Consider the following 25,071-nt stretch of genomic DNA (forward strand, 5'->3'; position numbering starts at 1 on the left):
TAAATGGCTTTCACTCAGATACCAAATAATCATGTAGCTAGGAAATTCAAATAAATCTACAAAAAAAGATATTACAACTTATTAGTGAATTTAACAAGTTTTAGAAGGGTTACAGAATACAAGATAAATGTATAAAAATCATTGGAATGTGTATTACTAGCCATGATCAAGTAGAAACTGAAATTTAAAAAATACAATTTAGGGCTTCCCTGGTGGCGCAGTGGTTGAGAATCCGCCTGCCGATGCAGGGAACACGGGTTCGTGCTCCGGTCCGGGAAGATCCCACATGCCTTGTTGCAGCTGGGCCCATGAGCCATGGCTGCTGAGCCTGTGCGTCCGGAGCCTGTGCTCTGCAACGGGAGAGGCCACAACAGTGAGAGGCCCGCGTACCGCAAAAAAAAAAAAAAAAAAAAACAATTTACATTAATATCAAATAAATAATCTAGCAAATAAAAACTCTAAGGAAAAGTAAAGTATACTTATAAGTTTTTAGTAATGCTGACTTATTAAAACTTTCTGTGCTACATAAATCTGGAACCTCTGTTTAACATGAAAGTGGATCTGAAAGAGAAAAATAATTTTATTCATATAGTTAAAAGCTATATAGGAAACAAATACTATTTTATAAAACCATTATTTAATGAGCAAATGTATGCTTTATAAACTACTAAATCATAACTTGTTTTATACCTTTGGAAAAGAAGTGGAAAGAAAAACCATATCGTTTATTTAGGGTGAATCTTTCCTTTCTCTAAAAGAAACTATGGACTATCACATTATTACCTAAAGGGTCCATTCTCAAATGCAACCAAGTGCATTTTATAAATGCACTTTTACAAGGCTAACATTACAGTTTTTTATATGTGTAACAACATTGGTGACTCAAATTTTAATAACACTGGATTATGTTGAGAGAATGAGAAGATGAAAATCCCTTAGCTGTATAATTCACCAGCATGTGGAAAAGCAATAATGTTATACTAATTGTTTATCTTCTAAAAGTCAATGATCTAAATTAAACTATCCATGCATATAATATAGCTAATGTACTATTATTGTTTTCATTTATTCAATGAACAATTACCGCCAGGCACTGTTCTAGGCCTAGGGATGAATTCATAAGTGAACAAAACAAAGATCCTGGTTCTTGTAGAGTTTCCATTAAAAGTTCACATAGTAGACTTCATTCTTCCCCCAAATGATAAAATCATAAGGTGACTTAATAACATATATAAAAATCATTGTGGATATACCTCCCTTTCCCTGTATTTTTCAAAAAAAAAAATTTTCAAGAAGTAAAGGTATTATAAATCAGATTATATTTTCTCAAATATTTTGAGGCAAAAATCACAATACCCTGATACCCTGAAAAAAATGCTGCCTTTGAAATGAATGCAGTAATAAAATTACAACAGAAGAAAAATTTATTCTTTTAGGGACGTAAGAAAAATTCCATGAACTATGCCAGATGTAGCTGGAGTAAATATATACAGACCCTCAACGGTAGTACTTTCATAGAATGAGTCACGGTGAGTCAGCCACACACACAGGTGAACTGACATTGTAAATGTGGAAAATCAGGATATATAGTCAGAAGGAAAATTTTGAAATGGCAAAAAAAAAAGTCCACTTTATTTGATAACTTTAGTTTTAACATATACCCCAAATATGTAAGGTGTAATATTATTATCCAAATGTTACTCATGGTTTCCCACTGTTTTCTGGCTCTCCCTAACTTTTCAAGATTTATTCCAATATTAGTTTTACAAGGTCTAACATAAAAGCCTAAGAGTTCCAATCAGAAACAATATTTTATTTAATAAAAACTATCAAGAAATTATCAGTAGAATTTGTTAAGGAATATCAGCATAAGAATTAGCCTTTTATAACATAATATTTTATGCCAACAAATCCCCTACTTCTATTTAGATATGAAATAGTATATATACACTTGGTCCCTGGAGCCACAAGTAGGGCTATGGTAAAAGAATTTCAACAGCTAATCACTTTTCACACTGTGCTATATAATTCTTTGATTTTCTTTCATTTTAGCAAATATTTATTGACTGCTAATTCTGTGCTACTCTTGTTCTAAACACTGAGGACAGAACATTTAACAAGATGGTCAAGGTACCTACTCCCAAGGAGTTCACATTCTAGTTGGAGAAAACATACAATAAGCAAACAGATTTTAAAACTTAGTATAACTTCAATCAGAATTAGTGCTATGAGAAAAATCTCACAGGAAGATGGGATTGAGAGTGATAGGGCTCCATGACACACAGATGGTAAGAGAGGATTATTTCTTACGATCTTTGTCCTTCCTTATACTGGTACACTCCTGAGTCTGCAATGTTCCAGAGGCAGCCTTCATTTTATAAAAATCCATTATTTCTTCTTCCAATTGTCTTCTCTCCTCCTCAAGTTTCATTGTCTCCTCTTGTTGGACCCTCTTAAGATGCTCAAACTTGTCCTGTAGCTGTGAAACAAATCTGCAGTTGTGACTCAAAGCACGCTATGGTGGCACATCCCCAAGTACATGTTTCTCTTTTTCTGGTTATCAAACACACCCTAATCATCAGAGTAGCACTTGTTCTTAATAAGAGTTTCAAAAATTATCTCTGCTGGAGTCATATTGCTCGTAATTACATTTTCAGACCTGAGAAGTAAATGAGCTTCTAGATACAATGGCAAGAAGAATGATTGCAAAGGCTGGGGATGTGGGAGTGTGGTATTTATAAATGATGGCAAAATCATTGAGAAAACTTTTTACTTAAAGATGGGAGGTTGAAGGTAGAAATCAGAGAAAGCTAAGCTTTATCTTAATACATAAACATTTCAAATGTTAACTACTCTGGTGAGAAACTCGAACTTTTCCTGCAAATTAGGTTCAAGGTCAGGATGTCCCCCCTCACTACTCCTATTCAACATTGTACTGGAAGTCCTTGCTAATGCAATAAAGTAAGAGAAGAAAAATAAAATGTATACAGATTGGGAAGAAAGACATAAAACTGTCATTGTTTGCAGATAACATAATCATCTATGTAGCAAATCCCAAAGAACTGACCAAAAAACTCCTGGAACTAATTAGCGATTATAGCAAGGTTGCAAGATATAAGGTTATTATATAAAGGTTAATTGCTTTCCTATATACCAGCAGTGAGCAAGTGGAATTTGAAGTAAAAAATGCAATAACAATTGCATTAACCCCCCCAATGAAATACTTAGGTATAAATCTAACAAAATACATATAAGATCCATATGAAGAAAACAACAAAACCCTGATGAAAAAAATTAGAGAAGAACAAAATAAATAACTATTTCATGTTTGTGGATAGGAAGACTCAATATTGTCAAGTTGTCAGGTCTTCCCAACTTGACCTACAGATTCATTGCAATCCTAATCAAAATCCCAGCAAATTATTTTATAGATATTGACAAACTGATTCTAAAGGTTTTATGGCAAAACAAAAGACCCAGAATAACCAAAACAATATTGAAGGAGAAGAATAAACTTGAAGAACTGGTGCTACCTGACTTCACTGACTATAGTAATCTGACTAAAACTACAGTAATCACGATAGTGTGATATTGGTGAAAAAAATAGATCAATGCAACAAAATAGAGAACCTAGAAATAGATGCAAATATATTTAGCAAATTGATCTTTGACAAAGGAGCATAGGTAGTACGAGGAAAGATACTCTCTTCAACAACCTGTGCTGAAACAACTGAACATTCACATGAAAAAAAAAACCCAAAGAATCTAGACACAAACCTTCACAAAAATTAAACTCAAATGGATCATAAATCTAAATGACGGGACAGAAAAAATATTCTATGGAAATGAAAAGACAGCTGGTGTAGCAATACTTATATCAGCCAAAATAGGCTTTAAAGCAAAGACGGTAACAAAAGACAAAGAGGGACATTACATAATGATAAAGGGATCAGTTCATCAAGAAGATATAACAATTGTAAATATAGATGCATCCAACATAGGAGCACCCAAATACATAAAGCAACTATTAACAAACTTAAAGGAAGAAATTGACAGTAGCATAATCATACTAAAGGACTTTAACAATGCACTCACATCAATGGACAGATTATCCAGACAGAAAACCAGTAAGGAAACGTTGGTCTCAAATCACACACACACACACACACACACACACACACACACACACACACACACATATATAGAATACTCTGTCCAAGAGCAGCAGAAATATATATTCTTTTCAAGTACACATGGAACTTTCTCTAGGATAGACACATGCAGACCACAAAAGAAGTCTCAATAAATTTAGAAGAGTGAAATCATATCAAGCCTCTTTTCTAACCACAGTACTATGAGCTAGAAATCGACTATAAGAAAAATACTGCAAAAAACACAAACATGTGGAGGCCAAGCAATATGCTGCTAAACAACCAATGGGTCATGGAAGAAACAAAGGGGAAATTTAAAAATACCTGGAGATAAATGAAAGCAGAAACACATTTTTCCAAATTCTACGGGATACAGCGAAAGCAGTGTTGTGAGGGAAGTTTATAGCAATACAAGCCTACCTCAGGAAACAAGAAAAATATCTAGTATAAACAACTTAACATTACACATAAACAAATTAGGAAAGAAGAACTAACAAAACCCAAAGTTAGCAGAAGAAAATAAATCATAAAGGTTGAAGCAGAAATAAATGAAATAGAGGCTTAAAAAATAGAAAAGATCAATGAAACTAAGAGCTGGTTCTTTCAAAAGATAAACAAAATTGATAAACCTTTAGCTAGACTCATAAAAAAAAAAGAGGGCCCAAGTAAAATCAGAAATGAAAAAAAAGAAGTTACAAATGATACCACAGAAATACAAAGGATCATAAGAGATTAATATGAAAAATTATATGCCAATAAAATGGGCAACCTAGAGGAAATGAATAAATTTCTAGAAATGTACAGTTTCCAAGACTGAATCAGGAAGAAATTCAAAATATGAACAAATTACCAGTAGTAAAATTGAATCAGTAATTTTAAAACTCCCAACAAACAAAAGTCCAGGACCAGATAATTTGACAGGTGAATTCTACTAAACATTTAAAGAAGAGATAATGCCTATCCTTCTCAAACTATTCCAAAAAGCTGAAGAGGAAGGAATACTTCTGAACTCATTCTACAAGGCCAGCATTACACTGATAACAAAACCAGACAAAGAAACCACACACAAAAAATTACAGGCCAATATCACTGATGAACATAGATGCAAAAATCCTCAACAACATATTGGCAAATCAAATTCAACAATACATCAAAAGGATCATATACCATGATCAAGCAGGATTTATCCCAGGGATGCAAGGATAATACAATACTCACAAATCAAACAATGTGATATATACTATATTAACAAAATTGAAGAATAAAATCATATGATCATATCAATAGATGCAGGAAAAGCTTTTGACAAAATTCCACATCAATTTATGATAAAAACTCTCAACAAAGTGGGTATAGATGGAACATAATAACCTCAACATAATAAAGGCCATATATGACAAACCTACAACCAACATGGTACTCAGTTGTGAAAAGCTGAAAGTATTTCCTCTAAGATCAAGAACAAAACAAGGATGTCCACTCTCACCACATCTATTCAACATAGTATTGGAAGTCCTAGCCAGAACAATCAGACAAGAAAAAGAAATAAAAGGCATCTAAATTAGCAAGGAAGAAGTAAAACTGTCACTGTTTGCAGAGGACATGACACTATATATAGAAAATCCTAAAGATGTCACCAAAAAACTGTTAGAACTAGTAAACGAATTCAGTAAAGTTGAAGAATACAAAATTAATATACAGAAATATGCTGCAATTCTATACACTAACAAGGAACTATCAGAGAGAGAAATTAAGAAAACAAACCCATTACAATTGCAAAAAAACAATAAAATACCTAGAAATAAATCTAACCAAGGACGTAAAAGACTTGTACTTGGAAAACGATGAAAGAAATTGAAATGACACAAATAAATGGAAAGATATACTGTCATCGTGGATTGAAAAAATTATTGGTATAATAACTACAATACAAAAGACAATCTACAGATCCAATGTTATCCCTATCAAAGTACCAATGGCATTTTTCACTTAACTAGAACAAATAATTCTAAAGTTTGTATGGAAACACAAAAGACCACAAATAGCCAAAACAATCTTGAGAAAGAAGAACAAAGCTGGAGGTCTCTCCATCCCTGATTTCAAACTATATACTACGTAGCTGCAGCAATCACAACATATGGTACTGGCATCAAAACAGACACACAAACTCATGGAACAGAAAAGACCAGAAATAAACCCACACTTAATACGGTCAACTAATCTACAACAAAGGAGGCAAGAATGTACATGAGGGAAAGACAGCCTCTTCAATAAATGATGTTGGGAAAACTGGACAGCTACATGCAAAGGAATCAAACTGGACTACTTTCTGATGCCATATACAAAAATAAACTCAAATTGGATTAAAGATATAACTGTAAGATCTGAAACCACAAAACTCTAGAAAAAACATAGGCAGTAAGCTCTTTGACATCGGTCTTAATTTTTTTGGATATGTCTCCTCAGGGACGGGAAACAAATGCAAAAATAAACAAATAGGACTCCATCAAACTGAAAAGCTTTTGCACAGTGAAGGAAGTTATTAACAAAACGAAAAGGCAGCCTATTGAACGGGAGAAGACATTTTTAAACAATATATCTAATAAGGGGTTAATAATCAAAATATATAAAGAATGCATACAACTCAACATAAAAAAAAACCCCAAACAACCCAATTACAAAATGAGCAGAGGAACTACACAGACATTTTTCCAAAGAAGATATGGAGATGACCAACAGGTACATGAGAAAATGCTCAACATAACTGATCATCAGGGAAATGCAATTCAAGTTCACAATTAGATATCTCTTCACACCCTTCAAAATGGCTATTATCCAAAAGATAACACTTTGGCAAGGATGTGGAGAAAAGGCAACACTTGTGCAGAATTAGTGGGAATGTAAATTGATACGGTCACTATGGAAAATAGGACGGAGCTTCCTCAAAAAATTAAAAATAGAACAACAGTACGATCCAGTAATTCCACTTCTGGGTATTTTTCTGAAGAAAACAAAAACACTAAGTTGAAAAAATATATGCACCTCTATGTTCATTGCAGCATTATTTACAATAGCCAAGATATGGAAGCAACATAAGTGTCCATCAATAGATGAATGGATAAATAAGATGTGGTATATATATACAATGGAACATTAGCCATAAAAAAGAATGAAATTTTGCCTTTTGTGACAACATGGATGGACCTGGAGGGTATTATGCTAAATGAAATAAGTCAGATAGAGAAAGATAAATGCCATATGATTTCACTTATACACGGAATCTAAAAAACAATTCAAATGAACAAACATAATAAAACAGAAACAGACTCAGAGATACAGAGAACAAACAGGTGGTTGCCAGAGAAGAGTGGCATTAGAGGATGAGTGAAATAGGTGAAGGAGATTAAGGGATACAAACTTCTAGTTATAAAATAATGTAATGGGCATGTAATGTACAGCATAAGGAATATAGTGAATAATATTGTAAAACCTTGTATGGTGACAGATGGTAACTGGGACATCATGGTGATCATTTTGTAATGTATAAAAATATTCAGGGGCTTCCCTGGTGGCGCAGTGGTTAAGAATCCGCCTGCCAATGCAGGGGACACGGGTTCGAGCCCTGGTCCAGGAAGATCCCACATGCCGCGGAGCAGCTAAGCCCGTACACCACAACTACTGAGCCTGCGTGCCGCAACTACTGAAGCTCATACACCTAGAGCCCGTGCTCCGCAACGAGAAGCCACCACAATGGGAACCCCACGCACCGCAACGAAGAGTAGCCCCCGCTCGCCGCAACTAGAGAAAGCCTGTGTGCAGCAACGAAGACCCAACACAGCCAAAAATAAAAATAATAAAATAAAATAAATAAATTTTAAAAAATCAATCACTGTTGTATACCCAAAACTGATACAATATTGTAAGTCAAATTATACTTCAGTTTAAAAAATAAAAAAAGTAAATTCTCCAAATGCTCTAGAAAAAAATAAGATTACAGATGGCAAAATTTTAAAGGCTGTATCCAAAACCTATATGGTAAATAGCTACTTTTTGAAGAATAGCAAAGTATCCTCCAACAAAATCATCTAAACTCTCGAAAGGAAAACCTCCAACTTAATAGGACACCTAAACTTGAATACAAATTATATCAAACTAGCAGGACTTGCCTCTTTTTCAGCTTCTTTAAATGCTGTTTCTTTCTGCTTTACTCTCTGCACAAACTTCTGTTTCAACTTTTCTTCTTCCCTCTGACATTGATCCAAGAAATCCTGCCTTTTGGCTTCATAGATCTCTTGAAAACTGAAAAGAAATTTGTGTTACTTTTATATTAAAATGTTAATATAAATAAACATGTAAACATATATATTGTTTATTAATATAAGTAGCTCATACAACTCAACAACAAAAAAACCAAACAACCCAATCGAAAAATAGGCAGAAGACCTAAATAGTCATTTCTCCAAAAGAAGACCTACAGATGGCCAACAGGCACATGAAAAGATGCTCAGCATCCCTAATTATTAGAGAAATGCAAATCAAAACTGCAATGAGGTACCACCTCACACTGGTCAGAATAGCTATCATTAAAAAAATCTACAAATAACAAAGGCTGGGGAGGGTATGGGGAAAAAGGAACCCTCCTACACTGTTGGTGGGAAAGTAAATTGGTACTATGGAAAACAGTATGGACATGCCTCAAAAAACTGAAAATAGCATTGCTATATGATCCAGCAATCCCACTTCTGAGCATATATCCAGACAAAACTATAATTCAAAAAGATACATGCACCCATGCATTCATAGCAGCACTATTCACAAGAGCCAAGACATGGAAACAACCTAAATGTTCATCAACAGAAGAATGGATAAAGAAGAGGTAATACATATATACAATGGAATACTACTCAGCCATAAAAAAGAATGAAATAATGGTATTTGCAGCAACATGGATGGACCTAGAAATTATCATACTAAGTGAAGTAAGTCAAAAAGAGAAAGACAAATACCATATGGTATCACTTATATGTGGAATCTAAAATATGACACAAATGAACTTATCTATGAAATAGAAAGAGACTCCCAGACATAGAGAACAGACTTGTGGTTGTCAAGGGGGAGAGGGGAGGGGAGGGATGGACTGGGAGTTTGGGATTAACAGATGCAAACTATTATATATAGAACGGATAAACAACAAGGTCCTACTCTATAGTACAGGGAACTATATTCAATAACCTGTGATAAACCATAATGGAAAAGAATATGGAAAAGAATATATCTATATCTCTCTATATATCTGAATCACTTTGCTATACAGCAGAAACTAACACAACATTGTAAATCAACTATACTTCAATAAAATACATATATATATATATTGTTATGTCACATATAAGGACATTTACCAATATTCTCTCATGTATAGAAATGAAAATTTCTATATCACGAGATGTAAAAAAGTGAGGGGCCATATTGAATATAAATATAGAGAGTGTATATATAGTAAGTACTCACATTTTGAAACACTTAAAATATGTTTTGTTTCTCCTACCACTTTTTATTATCACACTTCTTCACATCTTTTGACAACAAAATTTGGGGGAACATCTAATTTATGAGGTTCTCAAAATAATTAAAATAAGGCCAGGCGTCTTTCAAAATATGATGCATTTAAGATAGCCAGTTCAATTCTGGTTGCCTTCAAAGTACTGTAACTAATATAACTGGATTGTTCTACACTGTCATCCTTCTGCAGCACAAATCCTATTCCTCCTCAATATAGCTAAGTACACCTGCTCTCAAACTATTTTCACTTGACTTCCGTTGAAACTGAGTCCCCCGAAAACCTAGATTCTCTGCCAAGTTTATGATTGAGCTCTCCAATCCAAAATGTTATTCCCTTTCTTGTCCAACACCTGTTCCCCTCAAGATGGAGGAATATCAAAGAAAAGGGAAGATTGAAACCGAGCGGGATGTTGTGGGACCCTCCCAGGCATAAAAGCCTTTCCGTGTACCCCCTTTCTTGTTTGTGGGAAAAAGGCTTTCCGCCTCCTAGACCTTCCCTGAGTTCCAAAGGGCAGATTCAAACAGTTACTGGGAGGAAAGTGAGGGAATGCAGAAAGAAACAATAGTGCAGCATGGGGTCCTGGACCTGGTTCCTCCTGGGGCAGGGGTGGGAGTGTGTGTATGACAATCTGATACAGATCTCTTGAGTTCTTCTACAGGAACTAACGTGCCTACCCAGGTGGAGGATGATAATTTCACGCTGAGCACAAGCATGTAGACCCAGACTGGTAGGAACCAGAAGGCTGATGACTGAACATCACCCTGTTACCTCACCATCAACCAATCAGAGGAGGGTTACACACCCTACAGCCCTCCCCCATAAATTTTGCCTATAAAAACTTCTTCCCTGAAACCCATCAGAGAGTTCAGGTCTTTTGAGCATGAGCCACCCATTCTCCTTGCAAGGTCCTTGCGATAAACCTTTCTCTGCTCCAAACTCCAATGTTTCAGTTTGTTTGGCCTCACTGTGTGTCGTGCACGTGAACTTGGATTCGACAACACCATGCCATTACACTGCTGCTTCTCCTCTTTCCTCCATCCAATCCTCAATATCCTTTGCCATCTTATACCAATTTTTACTAATATTTGCAAATCTCTTTCCTGAGCTTCTGTTCCATATAAAAGCTACTTTTTCTTTTGGATACACATTTCAGCACATACACATATTGGATGCATATAAACGAGCCCTTGCATTATGTTGCTCCTACTAACTCTCCATCTAAGTCTGAAGATGATGAAAAACCACACAATTTAGGATGTGAGAAGTACAGCTATTCTCATTCCGAAATAATCATATCTCATCGTTGTAGGGGATTTCTTAGTCACCCGTCATCTTGTTTGAGCAAGATCTCCACTCACCTTACTGGCTGGTTGTCTGGATCCACATCAGTAAATCCCATTTTCTGAAGTTTGCTGCACCTATAACGTTCATAGTGCCAAGTGTGGGTTTGTTCTTTCAAGTCTTCCATGTTTGTACAAAAAAGCACATCCCGGAGCTTAACAAAGTCACAGTGATTTTCATTTTCCACTAGGCAGAAAAATAATAAAGCCACAAAGCTTATTATCAATCCCTATCACTTTCTAAGTATTCTTGAGTGAGCTAAGAGATCCTTCAGATTAATAGCTATAATTCTTTTAACCATGTAACTATGGTTATATGGTACATACAAATTATAGGTAGAGTTTATTTATAGACCAGGAAATTTGCTTGAAATTTATTAGCCAAAGAATAAATAGGAAACACTGAAATAACATGTAATATTAGTAGATGGCATAAACTTTCATTAATAATTATGTTAGTATTTTTCAAATGAATATGCTCAAGGTATTTTACAGAGCACTAAAAAAGAATATAATATAATTTCACTAAAGTAAATAATTTTATTAAAGTAAATCCTGCTAACATAAAGGTCTTAACAACTATGCATGATTTAGTTATTAAACTATATTTATATACCATATTTATGAGAATGAATTAGTCAGTTTTCAAAATCACTCAATAAATTCACATGGCTCTCTACTGTGTTTGTCATATCCAAAAGACTGAGCACAATACTTTGTGCATTGTGTATGATATTATAACCAAATGTAATATTCATTAAAATATGTTATGTTTAAGTACATTTCATAAATTTAAAAATTTGTAATATATTAACTGAAAATAACATTTGGAAACTAGTCCCCAATAATTAGTATCACAAGTATACGAATCAGACAATAAATGACTGCTATTACACTATTCTAACTCATCATGATGCTAGATAACTAATATAAATGTCTAGGTATAATTTAGCCAAAAATGAATTGTATTACTTTATTTTTAAAATGGTTTTCCATCCCTTTTTATAGGGACCACTTTAAAATGCTTTATAAATTAGGTAGCAATTAACTTATATAACATGTTTCAAGTACCAATATTTATGCTTCTGTGTTGTTCAGAGTTCTTTTGTTCAAAGAACTTTCCAACATTCTGAATGTGATGGTTTATGCATAGAGAGATAATCTGCATATAGCAGATGGGGGAAATGAGGAGGTTCTGCCCAGTTTCTGAATTTTTGCCTAAAGCACCATCCAGAAAACTGCCGTGAGAATAGGTTACAATCAAAATAAGCATTATCTTAAATGAAACAGAATCTGTGCTCCTTATCAGTAACTATTAATTTGCTGTTTAGCAAGAGTTACCAATATTGACTCAAGTTAAAATATTTTGTTTTACATATTTATAGTTATATGTTACATAATTTTTATAATTATATATATATTTAAGCATAATCATTCCAGAGCAAGCCTGCGCATCTTTGTTACATTTACCTTGTAAAACTCCCCAAGGGTACTGACGGCCTCTGACCATTCTTTTTCCAACTTTCACTTCATCTGTACTTCCTACTACAGCAAAAGGTAAATGTTCCTAGAAAGTAAGTACAATTTTAATCATGTTTTCTTATACCAATATAACTTACTCTGTTAATCTTATTTCTGTTATGGAAACAACAGAGACAATAATATCATCATAAGTTTATTCAAACAAGTGATTTATCTTGCCTCAGATTTTATGACTTCACATTAAATATGTGCAAATTAATTGCTGTAAGCATTTGTGCGAGATCATGCACACAATTGAAAACTACGTACTGAGTACAGCCTAAAGCAAGGCATTCGGCTGTGGGGAATACAAAGAAAACAGTTTTTGGTAGACATATAGTTTTTCTCACATTATCTTTACCCTGAAACACAATAAGCAAATCACTTTTAACTCCAGTATAAAAGCTAAAAGACAAAATTAAGAAAACTCTAATAATTAGTTAATTGAAATATAACATAAAGCATATTAATAAATAATACTATATAGAAAATGGAGAAGAAAATTTTAAAAGGAATGCAAATCAGAAAGGAATTAGTAAAACTATCTGTTCTCAGATGATATTTTTTAAAGTATTTTTTAATTGGGATATAACTGACATATTAGTTTCTGATGTACAACATAATGATTTGGTATTTGTATATATCATAAAATGACCACCACAGTAAGTCTAGTTAACATCCATCACCACACAGTTACAATTTTTTTTCTTGTGATGAGATCTTTTTGAATCTACTCTCTTAGCAACTTTCAAATATACAATACAGTACTATTAACTACAGTCACTATGTTGTACACCACATCCCCAGGACTTATTTATTTTATAACTGAAAGCTATACGACACAAATGTACATATCTATGAGACAGAAACAGACTCACAGACATAGAGAACAGACTTGTGGTTGCTGGGAGGTGGGGATTGGGGGAGAGAAGGAATGGGAGTTCGGGATTAGCAGATACAAACTAGTATATATAGGATGGATAAACAACAAGATCTTACTGTATAGCACAGGGAACTATATTCAATATCCTGTGATAAACCATAATGGAAAAGAACATGAAAAAGAATATATATATATATATATATATATATATATATATATATACACAACTGAATCACTTTGCTGTGCAGCAGAAATTAACACAACATTGTAGATCAACTATGCTTCAATAAAGTATAAAACAAAGTAAAATAAACTATTTGGGGTTAAAAAAAAAGAAAGGCAACTGATTTCTGTATGTTAATCTTGTATCCTTCTACCTTGCTGAATTCATTTATCAGTTCTAGTAGTTTTTGTGTGGAGTCTTTAGGGTTTTCTATATATAGTATCATGTCACCTGCATATAATGACAATTTTACCTATTCCTTACTGATTTGAATACCTTTTATTTCTTTTTCCTGTCTGATTGCTGTGGCTAGGACATCCAATACTATGTTGAATAGAAGTGGTAAGAGTGCGCATCCTTGTCTCATTCCAGATTTTAGCAGGAAGGCTTTAGCTTCTCACTGTTGAGTAGTATATTGGCTGTGGGTCTGTCATAAATAGCTTTTTTTTTTTGTGGTACATGGGCCTCTCACTGTTGTGGCCTCTCCCTTTGCGGAGCACAGGCTCCGGACGCGCAGGCTCAGCGGCCATGGCTCACGGGCCCAGTCGCTCTGCGGCATGTGGGATCTTCCCGGACCGGGGCACGAACCCGTGTTCCCTGCATTGGCAGGCGGACTCTCAACCACTGCGCCACCAGGGAAGCCCAAATAGTTTTTATTATGTTGAGATATGTTCCCTCTATACCCACTTTCGTAAGGGTTTTTATCATGAATGGATGTTGAATTTTATCAAATGCTTTTTTCTGCATCTATTGAGATGATCATATGGTTTTGCATGGTGTACATGGTGTATCACATTGATTGATATGCTTATGTTGAACCATCTTTGTGACCCTGGTCATGGAAAGCTTGCTTTTTAAAAAGGTAAACAAAATTGACAAGCCTTTAGCCAGGCTGATTATAAAAAAGAGAGAGAGGGCTTCCCTGGTGGCGCAGTGGTTGAGAGTCTGCCTGCCGATGCAGGGGAAACGGGTTCGTGCCCCGGTCCGGGAAGATCCCACATGCCGCGGAGTGGCTGGGCCCGTGAGCCATGGCCGCTGAGCCTGTGCATCCGGAGCCTGTGCTCTGCAACGGGAGAGGCCACAACAGTGAGAGGCCCGCGTACCACAAAATAAGAAAAAAAAAAAAAGAGAGAGAGAGAGAGGGCCCAAATAAACAAAATAATAAGTGAAAGAGGAGAAATTACAATGAATATTACAGAAATTAAAAAATCATAAGAGAATACTATGAATAATTATAAGCCAATAAATTGGACAACCTAGAAAAAATGGATAAATTCCTAGAAAAATATAATCTCCCAAAACTGAACCAGGAAGAAATATATAATCTGAACAGACCAATATTTAGTAGTGAAATTGAATCAGTAATCAGAAAACTCCTAGCAAACAAAAATCCAGGACCAGACAGCCTCATATGGGAATTCTACTAAACATATAAAGAAGAGCTAATACCTATCTTTCTCAAGCTACTCCAAAAAACTGAAGAAGAGGGAACACTCCCAAATTCATTTACGACTCTACCATTACCCTGATACTAAAACCAAAGACACAGCAAAAAAAAAAAAAAAAGAAAGAAAATGACAGGCCAACATCTTAGGTGTATATAGGTACAAAAATCCTCAACAAAATATTAGGTAACCAAATTCAACAATATATAAGAAGAATCATAAACCATGATCAAGTCTGATTTATTCCAGGGATGCAAGGGTGGCTCAATATCTGCAAATCAATCAGTGTGACACACCATATTAACAAATCAAGGGATAAAATCTCATGATCATCTCAATAACTGTAGAAAAAGCATTTGACAAAATTCAACATTCATTCATGATAAAAGCTCTCATCGATGTTGGTGTAGAGGGAACATATCTCAACATAATAGATGCCATTTATGACAAACCCACAGGTAAAATCATACTTAATGTTGAAAACTGAAAGCTTTTCCTCTAAAATCAATAACAAGACAAGGATGCCCACTATCACCACTTTTATTTAACATAATATTGGAAGTCCTAGCCACAGCAGTCAGAGAAAAAAATGTCATGAAGAACCTAGGGGTAAGACAGGAATAAAGACACAGACCTACTAGAGAATGGACTTGAGGATATGGGGAGGGGGAAGGGTAAGATGTGACAAAGCGAGAGAGAGGCATGGAGATATATACGCTACCAAACGTAAGGTAGATAGCTAGTGGGAAGCAGCCACATAGCACAGGGATATCAGCTCTGTGCTTTGTGACCGCCTGGAGGGGTGGGATAGGGAGGGTGGGAGGGAAGGAGACGCAAGAGGGAAGAGATATGGGAACATATGTATATGTATAACTGATTCACTTTGTTATAAAGCAGAAACTAACACACCATTGTAAAGCAATTATACTCCAATTAAAGATGTAAATAAATAAATAAATGGCATCCAAATTGGAAGGGAAGAAGTAAAACTGTCAGTATTTGCAGATGACATGATACTATATACAGAAAACTTTTAAGCCTCTACCAAAAAACTACTGGAACTAATAAATGAATTCAATAAAGTTGCATAAAAAGGTTAATATACAGATTTCTGTTCCTTTTCTATACACTAATAATGAACTATCAAAAAGAGAAAGCAAGAAAACAATCCTGTTTAAAATCACATCAAAATGAATAAAATACCTAGAATTGGCTTAAAAGAGGAGGTGAAAGATCTATACTCTGAAAAATATAAGACGTTGGTGAAGGAATATGAAGATGACACCAATTAGTGAAAAAAATATACCACAATCATGGGTTGGAAGAATTAATAATGTTAAAATGTCCATACTACCCAAAATAACCTGTAGATTTAATTCAACCCCTATCAAAATACACATGACATTTTCCACAGAACCAGAATAAATAATAATAAAATTGTATGGTTCCACAAAAGTCCTTGAATAGCCAAAGCGATCTTGAGAAAAAAGAACAAAACTGGAGGTATCACACTCCCTGACTTCAGACTATACTATAAAACTACAGTGTCAAAATAGTATGGTACTGACACAAAGACAGACATGTAGATCAATGGAACAAAACAAAGAGCCCAGTTATAAAACTACACAAATATGGCCAATTAATCTATGACAAAGGAGAGAAAAATATACAATGCGGAAAAGACAGTCTCTTCAATAAATGGTGCTGGGATAACTACATGACAACTACACAGCTACATGTAAAGGAATGAAATTAGAACCTTTTGTCATAAGATATACAAAAATAAACAGAAAATTGATTAAAGACCTAAATGTAAGACCAGAAACCATAAAACTCCTAAAAGAGAACATAGAACACTCTTTGACATAAGTGGTCACAATATTTTTTTGGATCTTTCCCCTCAGGCAGAGGATACAAAAGCAAAAAAAATAAACAAATGGGATCTAATTTAATTTAAAACCTTTTGCACATCAGAGGAAACCATCAACAAAATGAAAAGACAACCTACTGAATTAAAAAAATTTGCAAATGATATATCTAATAAGGGGTTAATACTTAAAATATATAAACAGCTCATACAATTCAACATCAAAAAAAAGCAAACAACCCAATTTTTAAAAAGGGCAGAAGACCTCAATAGACATTTTTTCAAAGAAGACATGCAGATGGCCAACAGGCACATGAAAAGATGCTTAACATTACGAATCATCAGGGAAATGCAAATCAAAACCACAATGAGATACCACCTCACATCCATTAATATAAACTATTACTTAAAAAAAAAAACCCAGAAAGTAACAAGTGTTGGTATGAATGTGGATAAATTGGAATCCTTGTACACTTTTGGTGGGAATGTAAAATAGTGCAGCCACTATGGAAAACGGTATGGCGGTTCCTCAAGAAATTAAACGTAGAATTACCATACAATCCAGCAATTCCACTTCTTGGCACTACCCAAGGGAATTGAAAGCAGGGACTCAAATAAATATTTGTACAGGTATAAAAGGGCAAATATTATATATTTCCATCTACTAGAAGTACCTTGAGTAGCCAAATTCATAGGGCTGAGGGAAAGAGTAATGGGGAATTATTGTTTATTACAGAGCTTCAGTTTTTGAAGATGAAAAGAGTTCTATGGATATAGATGGTGGCAATGATAGTAGCACAACGCTGTAAAAGTATAATGCCACTCAGCTGTAAGCTTTAAAAAAGTTTAAGGTGGTAAATTTCAGGTTATGTGTATTTTACCACAATTTTAAAACCTCTTAGAAGAAAACTTATAAGTAAATCTTTATTACCTTGGATTTGACAAAACATTCTTAGATATGACATCAAAAGCACAAGTAACAATAAAAATAAATAAACTGGACTTCATCAATATTAAAAAGTTTGTGTTTCAAAGCACACCAAAAATAAAATGGAAAGACCAACAGATTGGGAGAAATATTTGCAAATCATGTATCTCATAAGCAACTTGTATCCAGAATATATAAAGAACTCTTACAACCCAATAATAAAAAGACAAAAGCTCAATTAAAAATAGACAAAGGGTCTGAGTAAATTTTTCTCTTGGGAAGACATATTAATAGCCGATAAAATCATGAAAAGACCAAATATTATATAATTCCATTCATATGACATGTCCAGAACAGAGAAATCTGAAGAGAAAGAAGTTGATTAGTGGTTTCCTAGGGTTGGTGGAGAGGAGGGCTGACAGGTAGTAGGTGAGAAAGCTGAAGAGTATGGGATTTCTTTTTGAGAAATAAAAATGTCCTAAATTTCGTTGTGGTGATGGTTGCACACACTGTAAATAAACTAAAACTCACTAAATCGTATATTCTAACAGGTGAGTCACATGGTATGTGAACTATATCTCAATAAAACGCTTTTTAAAAGAATTGATTATCAGCAAACATTTTTCAAAATCAAGAAAGTGAAACATTTTCCCACACTGGCTTTTGGGAAAAAAATATCTTATTTATAGTATCTTTGTCAGATACAAGTGACACTATATTACTAATATTGTTACTTATAAATTATACTTTCATTCCCACCTGTCAAATAGAACTGATATTCAGTAGTTAGAAGCTTACATTCATTGAGGTGTCCACGTCCATGGTAGCTTCATCATCTGTTGGGAACTGGTATATCTGGATGCCATTACTAATCAATTCACTCATTATCTTACACTTAAATTTCTGTAAATCATTTTTAGAAATTGTATCTGCTTTGGCAATCAGTGGTATAATGTTCACCTATTAAGAAAGAAGCAAACAAAATCTCACCATTGAGGATTTGTTATTAATTTGTTATATTTACAGTCAAAACCTCAATTTCTGACAATAAATTTTCATAACTAGATTATCACTGGCTATCATGACTTCCTCACAGAATTACTTTCCAAAATCATCAGTACTTTTGAAGATTAATCTTTAATCAGAATTCAGGTTTAGAAACCTCAATTTTCTTTCTCAAACTTTCTTACACATCTGGAGTTAGTAAAATGTAAGTAGCAAAATGAAGTATGATCAATTTGATTTCATTATCAATTTGATTTCTTATTAAACTGAGTATTAAAAAGTCAGAAGAGACCTTTCATCAAAATTATAGAACAGATCAACTTTGTCCTTCTACCTGTCATTCATTTGCATCATCTTCTCCATAAATCCACCTTAATCACTGTCCCATTTTCTAGGTAGAATCTTGTTCTACCTAGATGACCTTGCAGGTAGATCTGCTTGTGTTTTCCAAAGACCACCTAAAAATAGTAGACTTTTTTTTACTATACTTTAAAAGCTGAGTGTGTATATATGTGTGTATAGCACCGTGCTAACAAAAAAGTCCATTTGTAATTTGTAAAAAGAAATGATTTCACATTGCATACTTGAACTTGAAATTTTATACATAAAATTTTCTTCCTAGCTCTACAATATGATCATTGCTTCTCAATGAATTTACATCTTAATAATTAAACTTTGTAGAAAATAACAATATAAAATTCCAAAATATGTTTTATTACTGTTAAAATAAATTGTTACTGTTAAATCATAGCTACACAACGTTAAGTTCTGTGATCTAGTAGAAATGCATAAAAGTCAGTTTTAGGTCTATTGCTTTTGTTTTAGGTTCCTCAAAGTACATTTTTAAAAAATCCTTATGAAAATCTAGGGCTTCAATATTATAACGTAGATGTTCAAAATTTTGTCTAATTTTTTTTTTTTTTTTTTTTTGCGGTACGCGGGCCTCTCACTGTCGTGGCCTCTCCCGCTGCGGAGCACAGGCTCCGGACGCGCAGGCTCAGCAGGCTCAGCGGCCATGGCTCACGGGCCCAGCCGCTCCGCGGCATGTGGGATCTTCCTGGACTGGGGCACGAACTCGTGTCCCCTGCATCGGCAGGCGGACTCCCAACCACTGCGCCACCAGGGAAGCCCCAAAACTTTGTCTAATTTTAAAATCTTGAATAATACCTTGCATAGTAAAAAGCAGACAACTGCTATGGTAGATTCAAGACTAACATAAATGTCTTGGGTTGTATTAGTGAGAAAGCTGGGAAAAGATATCCTCCAGTGATAGTAAATCATTACCACATGAGAAATGAAAACACTTCATGTCAATAAGTCCTCAGGTGTTCATATTTAAGGAACAAAAGTCACTTATTGCAAGGAGAGCTGAGAAACCTGTAAGAGAAGACAACAGACAGACACAACCTTGCCCAACCCTTTATGCAATGGTCTTTGCAAAAATTAGTAACTTCTTGTATCTGGAAATGGCTTGATGATTACAGCTGCCCATAAAATTAAAAATAAAACTGTGTGTCCTTGAGTACTGAATATAGTACTAACCGAGAAATTGAGACAGCTCTTAATTTTAGCTAGAAATCTAACTTCTTTCAACTACTTGGTGACTTAGATTAAGTACAACGTTTCTTTCCAGTTTGAACAATACATAGCAAAGGTCAGGCCTTCTTTGATAAAGGGAATGCAATTTTAGAACTCTTCCTCCCTTCAACTGAATAAAGTTGAAGACAGCATGTTTTACCAGGGCTGAGTGCGGAAAAGAATCTCATGACATAACAAGTTCTTTCATATGTACATTTGCTCTCTGTTGGAAAAAAAAATTATATATATTCTGAATTTTCTCTGACAGAACCAGTAGCCAGGATCATGAAATCTTCATGTGTCACACCATCAGTGGTACCGGGTAAACGTTAATGGCATTATTTTATAGTACTATAGAGTAAATTCTATTTCAAAACTACAGGTAAATGACCATGATCTGAATTATGATTTAATCACAAACCCCTAAATTTAAAAAAAAATTTTTTTAAGTTTTTAAAATTTTTATTTTAGATTGGAGCATAGTTGATTAACAATGTTGTGTTCATTTCTGGTGTACAGAAAAGTGATTCAGTTATACACATACATGTATCTATTCTTTTCCAAATTCTTTTCCCATTTAGGTAATTACAGAATATTGAGCAGAGTTCCCTGTGCTATACAGTTGGTCCTTGTTGGTTGTCTATTTTAAATATAGCAGTGTGTACATGTCAATCCCAGACTCCCAATCTATCCCACACCCCCACCCTTCCCCTCTGGCAACCATAAATTCTGTTCTCTAAGTCTGTTTGTTTCTATTTTGTAAGTTCATTTGTATGAATTTTTTTTTAGATTCTGCATAGAAGTGATATCATATGATATTTGCCTTTCTCTGTCTGACTTACTTCACTTAGCATGATAAATTTTAAATTTTATTAAATTTTTTAAAACCTGTGTCTCATTTTCCTAACTGATACACATTGTAATTAAATTTCTCTGGAAAGGAAGAAAGGTTGAAATGTATCAAATGCTATTATGGGCTGAATATGTCTCCCCCTTCTCCCTCACACATATCTTAAAGCCCTAAACCCCAGTATCTCACAAAGTATTTGGAGATAGAGCCTTTAAAGAGGTGATTAAGTCAAAATAAGGCCATGAAGATAGGCCCTAATCCAATCCCACTGGTGTCCTCATAAAAAGGGGAAACTTGGACAGAGACATCAGCTGTGTGTACAAAGGAAAGATCATGTGAGGACGCAGTGAGAAAGTGGCAATCTGCCACCTAAAAAGAGGTTTCAGAAAAAATGAAACTTGGCAACACCTTGGTCTTGAACTTATAGCCTCCAGAATTGTGAGAAAATTAATTTCTGTTGTTTAAACCACTAAGTCTGTGGTATTTTGCAATGGCATCCCTAGGAAACAAACATAAATGCTTTAAAGATTAACAAAAAAGGACTTCCCTCGTGGCGCAGTGGTTAAGAATCCGCCTGCCAATGCAGGGGACACGGGTTCAAGCCCTGGTCCGGGAAGATCCCATATGCTGTGGAGCAACTAAGCCCGTGTGCCACATCTACGGAGCCTGCGCTCTAGAGCCCATGAGACACAACTACTGAGCCTGCGTGCTGCAACTACTGAAGCCCATGTGCCTAGAGCCTGTGTTCTGCAACAAGAGAAGCCACCACAACGAGGAGCCTGCGCACCACAATGAAGAAAGCCCGTGCACAGCAACGAAGACCCAACACAGCCAAAAATTAATTAATTAATTAATTAATTATTTTTAAAAAAAGATTAACAACAAAAAAAGATATATATATATATATACATATTACAAAATAACAAGTTCTCTGTGTGCAAATGCCTTCAAGATTTGTATTATTTCACAATAAGTATCAAATCTTGATAGGTTGATAGATTTACCGAACGCACCTTACTGTCAATGTTCTTCATGGTTAATAGATCAAGGGGTTTCAGAGAATGTCCTGTAGGTGAAATGAAGTAAAGGCACACGTGGATACGGGAATCATGGTAGTCAACAAAGGAACGCTTAATTTTCAATTCTTCTTGAAGATAGGACTCAAACTGAGCATCTATGTAGTCACCTATTAGCTGGTAGCTGAAAAAATGATTATTTAAACATTTAGCATAACAGATTAATATCATCTGATGTCTGCATTTTTACCATTTAATATCTAGTTAATATGTGTACTCACTAGTTTGCCACAGTGATAAAATGTGCATAATATGTCCTTACAAAGATAACAGCTACAAGCTGTTACAAAGCAACAAAAAGTCCTCTTGTTTATAGAAAAGGAAAAATGATCTATCAGTTCAATGAAGTTCAAATCAGAAAACAAATTTTTTATATGTATACATATGTATAAGTGCAAAGAACCAAGAATGCTCAAGACATACTGAAAAAAAAATGAAGAAGATATATTCTTCATATATCACGGCTTACTATGTATGAAGTAAAATAATTAATACAGGATGGTATCAGCACAAGGATAAAGAGACTAAAGCACAAGAGAATTTTTGGATGTGACAGGACTGTTCTATGTCACAACTAAGATGGTGGGTATAAACTCTATGCATTTTTTAAAACCTACAGAAGTATACACCACAAACATTGAGTCTTACTGTATGTAAATTTTAAGAGTGCCACCAGTATCATGACAGTGAATACATCTCTCCTTTTGCCCCCCTTTTTAACAGCTAATAATTGGATCCACCCACAAACAAAAGTACCTCTGTGGGAGATGGGACACAGCACCACATGCCAGGGAACCAGGAGGAATCTTGCCCAACTGTATGGCAATAGGGAGACAGATGTCCATACAGGCTGTGGAACCAGCAGGAGCCAGTGAACCTGCCACACCCTCTTGCATACAGTCGTGGAAAAATTGAAGTGTGCTGACTTGGACACATACCCACAGATGGGAGAGACCTGTAGAAGTTCAGCAATCCATATGGCAGATTCCAGCACTTCGTGGAGAATAAAAAAGAATTTGGATGCGCTGGAGAGGGTAAGAGGAATTTCGCCAGTGTCAATGCTCCCCCAAAACAACACAGCACAGGGCTGAAATAGTCATCAGTAACCTCTCCCACAAGAGAATGGGAGGCTGTGAGTGAGTGCCCAGCACCCAGTGCCTGGCTGTGCAGGACATTGTTGGAGAAAACCATTTCTCTCCAGCAGCACCTAGAATACTGAAGCCGGAACTCCATGACTAGGGACAAAAGGACACCAGGAAAGAGGTAGATAAGAATATCAAAGGGCATTAAAGGGACATGCTGACCAAGCTCAGGACTTCAGCAGGAAACTCAGCCATTAGCCTCTGGGAGAACCTCACTTGATGATCTCCCCCATTGGACCCATGCATACTCCCAGTGCCCCATATAAACCCACACCTCCCCACACTCTGCAGCAGGATGTGTGCACACTCCTGCATGTGATGGCAAGAGTGAGATCTGGTAAATGGAGTGTGCTCAGAAAAATCAGACCAGAATCTGTGAGCAAGAGAAACCACTTTCTGGAAAATTTGAGCTATAGCACCACTTTCTGAAAGGAAAAAAAGAAGTTCCTAGAAGCCAGCCAGGAGAGTTGTAAGAATCAGAGAAGGCATAAAAGCTTAAGAATTTTGCCACAAGAGGGAGTAAGAACTGTGGAGCTGGGCTGTCCATACAAGATCAGAGAAAGCTCCCAGATATAACAGGACGAATAAACAGTATATCCACCTAAATGCAACTAGTAAAGGATTTGAGGAGCTGTCTGCTACTTCAAGTGCAAAAGCAGCAATGCAAAACTCCAAGGAATGTGAAGAATCAAGAAAACATGTCACCTGCAAAAGATAATAATAATCCTCTAATAACTGAATCACAGGCACAGAATTTTGCAATCTATCTGAAAAAGATTTCAAAATAATTGTTTTAATGAAACTCAATGAGATACAAGAAAACACATAAAGACAATTCAACAAAATCAGAAAAACAATGTATGAGCAAAATTAGAAACTTAAGAAAGGGATAGAAATCTTAAAAAAAAAAAATCCAAACAGAAATTCTGGGACTGAAAAATTCAATGAATGAAATAGAAAATGCAATAGAGAGCATCTACAGCAGAAGAGACCAAATGGAAAACAGAATCAGTGTGCTAGAGAATAGGAACTTTGAAATAACTCAAGCAGAGGAAAATAAAGACGCAAAGAATGAAAATGAATGCAGAAAGCTTATATGATCTAAGGGACTTCAAAAATATATAAATATTAGAATAGTTGGATTTCCATACTGAGAGGAAAGGAAGAAAAGGGCAGAAAGTTTATTTAAAGAAAGAATAGGGACATCCCTGGTGGCGCAGTGGTTAAGAACCCGCCTGCCAATGCAGGGGACACGGGTTTGAGCCTTGGTTCGGGAAGATCCCACATGCCACAGAGCAACTAAGTCCGTGTGCCACAACTACTAAGCCTGCACCCTAGAGCCTGTGAGCCACAACTACTGAGCCCGCGAGCCACAACTACTGAAGCCCACGCGCCTAGAGCCCATGCTGCGCAACAAGAGAAGCCACAACGATGAGAAGAAGCTCGAGAACTGCAATGAAGAGCAGCCCCCGCTCGCCGCAACTAGAGAAAGCCCGCAC

At 35.3% G+C, this 25,071-nt stretch overlaps 1 protein-coding gene across 2 annotated transcripts in view; it reads right to left on the reverse strand.

Moving 5' to 3' along the window:
* Positions 1 to 198: 198 nt before the first annotated feature.
* Positions 199 to 25,071, reverse strand: part of SEPTIN14 (septin 14) — a 37,833-nt gene continuing 12,960 nt past the window's right edge. Inside the window, exons 4-10 of one of the 2 annotated variants that reach the window (XM_060122526.1) lie at positions 22,368 to 22,554; positions 18,720 to 18,881; positions 12,525 to 12,621; positions 11,073 to 11,241; positions 8,318 to 8,450; positions 2,311 to 2,479; positions 199 to 350 (exon numbers count right to left, since the gene is read on the reverse strand). In XM_060122526.1, coding sequence (XP_059978509.1) covers positions 199 to 350; positions 2,311 to 2,479; positions 8,318 to 8,450; positions 11,073 to 11,241; positions 12,525 to 12,621; positions 18,720 to 18,881; positions 22,368 to 22,554 — 1,069 coding nt within the window. Of the gene's footprint in view, positions 351 to 2,016; positions 2,480 to 8,317; positions 8,451 to 11,072; positions 11,242 to 12,524; positions 12,622 to 18,719; positions 18,882 to 22,367; positions 22,555 to 25,071 lie in introns of those variants that run through there. The other variant, XM_060122525.1, reaches the window with a different exon arrangement.

This window comes from Lagenorhynchus albirostris, chromosome 15, assembly GCF_949774975.1.
Source record: "Lagenorhynchus albirostris chromosome 15, mLagAlb1.1, whole genome shotgun sequence".
NCBI lineage: Eukaryota > Metazoa > Chordata > Mammalia > Artiodactyla > Delphinidae > Lagenorhynchus > Lagenorhynchus albirostris.